Source organism: Monodelphis domestica, chromosome 1, assembly GCF_027887165.1.
Source record: "Monodelphis domestica isolate mMonDom1 chromosome 1, mMonDom1.pri, whole genome shotgun sequence".
NCBI lineage: Eukaryota > Metazoa > Chordata > Mammalia > Didelphimorphia > Didelphidae > Monodelphis > Monodelphis domestica.
This window is the reverse complement of record NC_077227.1, coordinates 720,432,268-720,440,379: the sequence shown is the minus strand read 5'-3', so window position 1 is coordinate 720,440,379 and position 8,112 is coordinate 720,432,268. Positions and strand designations below refer to the sequence as shown.

Sequence of the window (8,112 nt, the reverse complement as noted above, 5' to 3'; positions counted from 1 at the left end):
CCCTTCTTCTCTCTCTCTCTCTCTCTCTCTCTCTCTCTCTCTCTCTCTCTCTCTCTCTCTCTCTCTCTCTCTCTCCCTCTCTCTCTCCTTCCCTCCCTTCCTCCCTCCCTCCTTCTCTCTCTCTCTCTCTCTCTCTCTCTCTCTCTCTCTCTCTCTCTCTCTCTCTTGTCAAATGACTTCATTAAATTCTTTCTAAAACTTTTTTCAGGTGTGAAGGCTTATTCTCAACCAACACTGGCTCTGCCCTGATTGGGAAGTAGAAGCTGGGGTATAAGTAAGGGATTGTGTTATACTGGTATTCACTGAAAATATAAGCTTTCACCTGATAAATCCATATTCCAGTCAACTATTCCACTGATTTGGCCTCCTAAGAATAAGATACAGGGGTAAATTTTTATAGCCCCAGAATATGGCTGTTATTCTAGCTGTGCGTATTCAGTTCTCTTGCCACCTTATGAACAATTACAAATTCAAACTTCCAACCTAGAAGCTGCTGGTACAGTTTCCTTTTAGCCTTCAGCACTGCCCTTGATGTTCACTCTGGCTTGAACTTTTCACTATGAAATAATGTCAAAGGGTATGTAGAAGGACCCACAATATAGTATAAGGAGACAGTGTGGCACAGAGTTCTGAACCTGGAGTCCCAGGAGGACCTGAGTCCCAATCCCACTTCTAACACCTAGTAATTATTTTATATTTAATACTTCTAAGAAGATAACTACTTTTGTGTTGGAATGTAAATATTACAGCATAAGCTCTTCTTTGGGGGGGGCACTGAAGATATCTTAAGGGAAATAATCAAAATATTTATAAAGTCCTTTAAGGCGTACAAAGGAATTTACATGTTAGTTTTTTTTTTTGATCCTCATAAGAGTACCATGATCAAATTATTTTTATCTTTCCTAATTTATCAATAGAGAAACATAGGATGAGAGAAAGTAACTTTGCATGGTCATACTGGCTGCAAATTCAACACAATTCATACACTACCTACAATTTCAGTAGCAAATCAGAATGTAGGAAATTGAAGCAAGCTGCAAAAAAGTTTATGTGTATATGAATCACTACATATTTACAAAAATTACAGATATAGACATTGCTAACAACATATATAATATACTTTGTAATGTCCTCACATGGTTTTTATTTCTTCTATCAAGTTTCTACATTTGGAAAAACCTTCCTTCCATGAACAAGACCATGAAGACTTAATATGATGGCCCCTGTTACAGTGTTCTTCAATTTTGACACATAAGTGCTATGTCTAATATTGAAGGGTATAGTTTTGTCTGTGATGATGTTCCAATTTCAGAGAGGTTCATAGGTTGAGCCTTCTAGTATATTTTGATGTTTATGTTATGAAGAATTATAATATGTCTGTCCATAAAAGATGTAGGAGGTAATATGATAGGACAGGCACATATACCTTATTAGTATAGATATTCATTGGTTCAGTCATGTTAGAATACAATTTGGAAGTGTACCCAAAATGTTACTAAATTGTGGATACTCTTTGATTCAGCTTGGACAACACTAAGTTTATATCCAAAAAAGTTCAAAGAAAATAGAAGAAGATTTACATGTACAAAATATTTATAATAGTACTGGGAATTAATGGGATATCTATCAACTGGCGAATGGCTGAACAAATGACGTAATGGGAATGTAATAGAATATGATTTCATGTCTTTAGAAATGAAAAAGGGAGATGATTCCAGAGAAATGTGCCAAGATTTGTGTAAATTAATGTAGACTAAAGTAACCAAAATGATAAATCTAACTAATATAATGACTACAATATTATAAAGAAAAATAGCTTTGAAAGACCTAAGAACTCTCAGTAATGCTATGAAGAGGAGACACACTTCTTTTCCAGCTCCCTCTCCTCTGCCAAATGATCACATAAATGTCTTTTTAAAAACTACTTCAGATTGTGGGTTTTCCTCTTACAAACAACAAGCCTCACACCAGAAATGAGTAGCCAGGTGATACTTGGAGGACAGAAATGAGGGGAGGTCATCAGAGCCAGAGTGGGTGAAGTTTATGCAAGCTGGAATGAAACGTAGATTTTGTCATTGCTTCACAAGTATGGGATAGGGCAGTGGGGCTACAAGGCGAGGTGACAATACTCAGCTACTACAACTTTGATTCAAGCATATTCAGAGACATAGCACTTGAGGGTCTTCATAGCAATTTTGTGAAAGAGGACGGAGTTAAGTCAGTTAAGCCCCAGTGATCTGCAGCCTGTAATTGAAGAAGGACTAGAGCATAGGGGAGGGAACTGAGTATAATTTTCTTAATCTTCAACTTCCACCTAATTCTTGCAATAAAAGTCTGTTGGAGCAAAGTCCACTCACCATGGACTAGTCAGGAACCCAGGGATGAAGGATGGAGACATAAACAAAAATCTTGGGAATCTGTCCCTATTTTTGTGGTTGGAGGTTGAGATGAGTATTCTCAGCATTGGGTAGGAAATTCTCACTGGCTCTGCAGGTGTTGACCCAGCAGGGTAGATGTTGGAAGAATTCTGAACAAACAGGATATAGTTGGTCCCCAAGACTCAAAAACAGAAAAAGTTCTATTTACTAAATATTGGTTCCATTAAAGAAAAAAATGTTGTATTCTGCATCAGAGGGAAAAGTCTGCCAGAAGTGATTTTTATTTGTTTCACATTGTTTTGAATCTAAACATTTGTAAGAATAAAAATAAATATCCAATACTCCAAGTATTGTATTTCATAAGATTTATTAATTATAACCTGAAGTAGAGGAAAGTAATAGCCTTCAGTAAAGGGGACCTTCCCAGACCACACACAAGGAATAAGAGAGAGAGAGAACAGAAAAGGCAGGGTTACACAGTTATCTATACACATAACGACAAAACATGGGGACAAAAACGAAAGGGGTTTGAGGAGATGAAATATAAGGATACATAATTCTATTTATACACATTTCTACTTAGAAAAATGACCCAAATAGAAAAGTCATCTCAGCCAAATTTCGAACACAAGACATTTTGGAGTAACATTGTTGGGGATATTGAACCAAGAAAATTTCTCAGTATAATGTTCAGGGGTAACATTTTATTTCAGTTGGAGGAAGGGATTTCTTTTGCATGTCACACTTCCCCTTGAGAAATGGGGCAATTAATAGGGACCGAACATAAAGATTCTAAAAGAAAGGCTAAACTAGGTCTTATTTTGATGTTAGATAGCAGCTGCTGTGAGTCTGGGCCTCAGGGGAAAGCAGCTCTTCCCCTGAGTCAGGACTGAATGATATGGGGAGGTTTTTGTTCAGGGCTGAAGCACTGTGTAGGAGGCCAGTGAGTGTGCTGAAAACAGTAATAGATGGCAACATCCTCAGCCTCCAGACTGCTGATTGTGAGGGTGAAATCCGTCCCAGACCCACTGCCACTGAACCGAGGGGGAACCCCAGAGTGTAGATTGGAAACTCTGTAGATCAGAGATTTAATAAATTTTCCTCGTTTTTGTTGGAACCACTCTAGGTAAGTGTTCCCATTACTGTGTAAGAGGCTCTGACTGGCCTTGCACTTGATGGTGACTCTGTCTCCCAGAGACACAGACACAGAGGCTGGGGACTGAGTCAGAACAACTTCCCCTTGGGAACCTGGAATAAAACAGATATTTGAAGTTAAAGAACCAAGAGAGTTTCTGCTCCTTCCCCAAACTTGCCACTAATCTCTGAAATTTGAAATATATTAATTCATCTCCACAAATTTCCTGTTCTGACTTCTAAATCATTTCTCAAAGACTGTTCTGACTGGGCAAGAGAATGAGGCAAAGCTCAGATTGTAAAGAACCTCTCCCAGTCTCCCATCCTTCATAATCTCCTCCACACATTGTGCATCCTCACCTGATAGCCAGAAAAGCAGGAGGCAGAGGACCTGAGTGAGGGATGCCATCTTCACCCTGAGCTCTGTCCAGTGCTGATTCATTCCCCAACAGGACAGAGCTTTTAATGAAGATTTTGAACAGCAGGGAGGAGTTTGGGAGAAGAGGAATGCAAAACAGCAAGTAAAAAGAGGAGCCCTCTCATGCTCAAGGCTCAGAATATTTGGAGGAGTTCTTCCCTCCGTGTTTCCTAGTAGAAATCAGACCCATTCACAACCTTCAAAGAATGCGTCTCCTTCAGGTGGTCAAAAGACAAAATCACAACATTGTCAAGGTTACTTTTCCCCTGAGATCCTGCCTTTTCTTCTACAGCCCCTTTTATTCTTTTCCTGATTCCTTCAGTTATGTAACATAGAGCATTTATTATTTCATGTCACCATATCTTCTTTTGTCTAACCAATCCCTTTTCAAACCAATTAACTAATAGTGTACCCTTAGGCAAATTTACTTAATAAGCCAAAACTCAATTTTCTAATTTGTAATATTGGGAGAAAAATATTATATAACTTATATAATAAAATAATTTAGGAATAAAATTACTTTGTAAACTTTAAAGAACTAGTAAATTATGAGTAAACATTCTTAGCACTTATCTCATTTTTCTCATCTTGTTCTAATAAGTTCAGACTAGACAAGTCACTGGGCTATATTAATTCTTCCTATTTATTGTTCTGAAAATGGAAAAAATTATTATTTTTATAGTTGAATTGATGCATTGAGATAAAAACTCATCTGGCCTGCTGAAAGTGACTTAGGGGCAATAATAATTATAGTTAATATTTATGTAACTTTTTAAATATTTCAAAAGTTATATATTATCTTATCTGACCCTTATAATCCTACTATTTTTTTTTAAAACCCTTACCTTCCATCTTGGAGTCAATACTATGTATTGGCTCCAAGGCAGAAGAGTGGTAAGGGCTAGGCAATGGGGTCAAGTGACTTGCTCAGGGTCACACAGCTGGGAAGGGTCTGAGGCCAGATTTGAACCTAGGACCTCCCGTCTCTAGGACTGGCTCTCAATCCACTGAGCTACCCAGCTGCCCCCTAATCCTACTATTTTTATAACTACTTTACAGATCATGAATTGAGACTGAGAGAGGGCAAGTGACTTACCATGGGTCACATAGCTAATAAATTACTGAAAGAAGATTGAAACTCAAGTCTTTTTGTCTCCCAATCCAAATCTCTATTCACTACCACACCTACAATGTTAGAAGAATATAGAAGGATGGGAATACTATGTCTCATGGTATTCCCAAGTGCTTTTGATTTCACCTATTAACTCTCTGTGGTTTTTATGTCATGTGGCTTGAAGATCATTAATACTAGTTATGATGGCCCTTATTAAATTCAGGTTGAAATCCCTTTTGTATAACTTTTCTAGCAATTCTCAAAAAAATATTTTTCTCATTGAGACAGAGAATACAGAACAACTCAGATTGCAGGAGTACTCTCTCAGCCTTCTCTTATTCTCCATAATCTCTTCCAAACCGATTTCTTCCAGAAATGGAAGCTAGAACAATAGGAGACAGAGGCTCTAAGCAGGGGGACTCTACCTCAACATGGAGTTCTCTCCAATGCTGATTACCTCCCCAACAGAACATAGCTTTTGATGAAGATTTTGAACAACTGAGAGGAGTTTGGAAGAAGAATAAATGTAAAACTCCAAGTAAAGGGGAGACTCCAATCATCTCTGACTCAGATCATTTCATACAGTTCTTTCCTATCAGATATCAGATATCAATGAGTCAGTCTCGGGTGGTCAAATGATAGAATGATAGACAACTTCAAAGCTGTTTTCTTTTCCTGCCACACTGCCTTCTTCTGACCAGACCTTTCCACTTTTTCCTAAATATTATTCATTTAATTATCGACCTCAGATTAAATATTATTTCTTCTCACTACAGTTTCTTTTCTCTAACTCCCAGCCCACCCAAATGCTAGCAGCAGGACCTTAAGCAAATTCAATCTTGATGAGACTCAAATTCTTGATCTGCAAAATACAGGGGGAAATAATTGGGTCATCTATATGCAAGATGGTTTTGAGGCAAAATTGCTTTGGAAAATAACAAGACCTATCACAACAAAAATGATTATTCTTAGTTTTCATTACCTCATTTTTCTCATCTTTTTTAGGAGTTCAATCAGAAATAGTTATTGGCATGTGATTGGGTATTATTTTATATTTAATACTTCAAAGAAGATAAATAAATACTTTTGTGGTAGAATGAAAGTATTACAACATAAGCTCTTGTTTGGGGGGCCCACTGAAGATATCTTACGGAAAATAAGCATCACATTTATAAAGTCCTTTAAGATTTGCAAAAGAACTTACATGTTAGCTTTTTTGATCCTCATGAGAATACCATGATCAAATTATTATTATCTTCCCTTATTTATCAATAGGAAAACTTGAGATGAGAGAGAGTAACTTTGCATGGTCATACTGGGTGCAAATTCAACAAAATTCAGAGACTACCTACAATTTCAGTAACAAATTAGACTGTAGGAAATTGAAGCAAGCTGCAAAAATGTTGATGTGTATATGAATCATTACATATTACAAAAATTACAGATATAGACATTGTTATCTACATATATATATATAAATATACCTTGTAATGTCCTCATATGATTTGTATTTCTTCTATCAAGTTTCTACATTTTGAAAGACCTTTGTTCCATGTAGGAGATCATCAATATTTAATATGATGGTCCCTGTTACAATGTTCTTAAATTTTGACACATGAGTGCTGTGTCCAATGATTGAGAGGTAAGTTTTATCTGTGATGTAGTTCCACTGCCAGGTAGGTTCATAGGTTGAGTCTTCTAGTATATTTTGAGGTTCCTATTATGAAGATTTGGCATATGTCTGTCCATAACAACAGAATGCAAACTTTGTAGGAGGGAATATGAGAGGACAGGCACATATACATTATTTGAATAGATATACATTGGTCCAGTCATGATAGAGGACAATTTGGATTTATATCCTAAAGGTTAATAAATCTTGCATACACTTTGACTCAGTTTGGACAATATTAAGCTCATGCCTGAAAGAGTTCAAAGAAAATAGAGAAAGATTCATATGCACAAAACATTTATAATGGCACTGGGAATTAATGGAATATCTATCAACTGGGGAATGGCTGAACAAATGATGTAATGGGAATGTAATAGAATATGATTTCATGTCTTTAGAAATGAAAAAGGGAGATGATTCCAGAGAAATGTGCCAAGATTTGTGTGAATTAATGTAGACTAAAGTAAGCAAAATGAGAAATCTAACTAATGTAATGACTACAATATTATAAGGAAAAATAGCTTTGAAAGACCTAAGAACTCCCAGCAATGCTATGAGGAGGAGCCACACTTTTTTCCAGCTTCCTCTCCTCTGCCAAATGATCACATGAATATCTTTTTAAAAACTATTTCAGATTTTGGGTTTTCCTCTTACAAACAACAAGTCTTATACCAGAAATGAGAAGCCAGGTGGTACTTGGAGGACAGAAATGAGGGGAGGTCCTCAGAGCCAGAGTGGGTGAAGTTTATGCAAGCTGGAATGAAACGTAGATTTTGTCATTGCTTCACAAGTATGTGATTGGGCAGTGGGGCTACAAGGTGAGGTGACAATACTCAGCTACTACAACTTTGATTTAAGCAGATTCAGAGGAATAACACTTAAGAGTCTCCATAGCAGTTTTGTGAAAGAGGAAGGAGTTGGGTCAGCTAAGCCCCAGTGATCAGCAGCTTGGACTATAAGGACTAGAGCATAGGGGAGGTAATGAGTATAATTTTCTTAATCTTCAACTTCCACCTTACTCTTGCAATAAAAGTCTGTTGGAGCAAAGTCCACTCACTGTGGACTAGTCAGGAACCCAGGGATGAAGGATGGAAACATAAACAAAAATCTTGGGAACCTGTCCCTATTTTTGTGGTTGGAGGTTGAGATGTCTACTGTCAGCATTGGTATAAAACATCCTCACTCATTCTGCAGGTGGTGAGCCAGCAGGCTAGCTGTTGGGAGAATTCTGAACAAAGAGGTTATAGTTGGTCCCCAGGGCTCAAAAACAGTAAAAGTTCTACTTATTTGGCCCTTATCCTGAAAGGCATGACTGAACTTTAAGATAAGGAAATCTTTCTCTCTTTCTTTTTCTCTTTCTCTGTTTTTATCTCTATCTCTTTGTCTCCCTGCCTCT

At 37.2% G+C, this 8,112-nt stretch overlaps 1 gene segment (V, D, J or C); it reads right to left on the bottom strand.

The window, feature by feature from the left end:
* Positions 1-3,261: 3,261 nt before the first annotated feature.
* LOC100617716 (immunoglobulin kappa variable 2-30-like) lies at positions 3,262-3,972 on the bottom strand. The segment is given in 2 exon segments: positions 3,262-3,626; positions 3,873-3,972. Coding segments are annotated over 2 exon segments (447 nt in total).
* Positions 3,973-8,112: the final 4,140 nt, after the last annotated feature.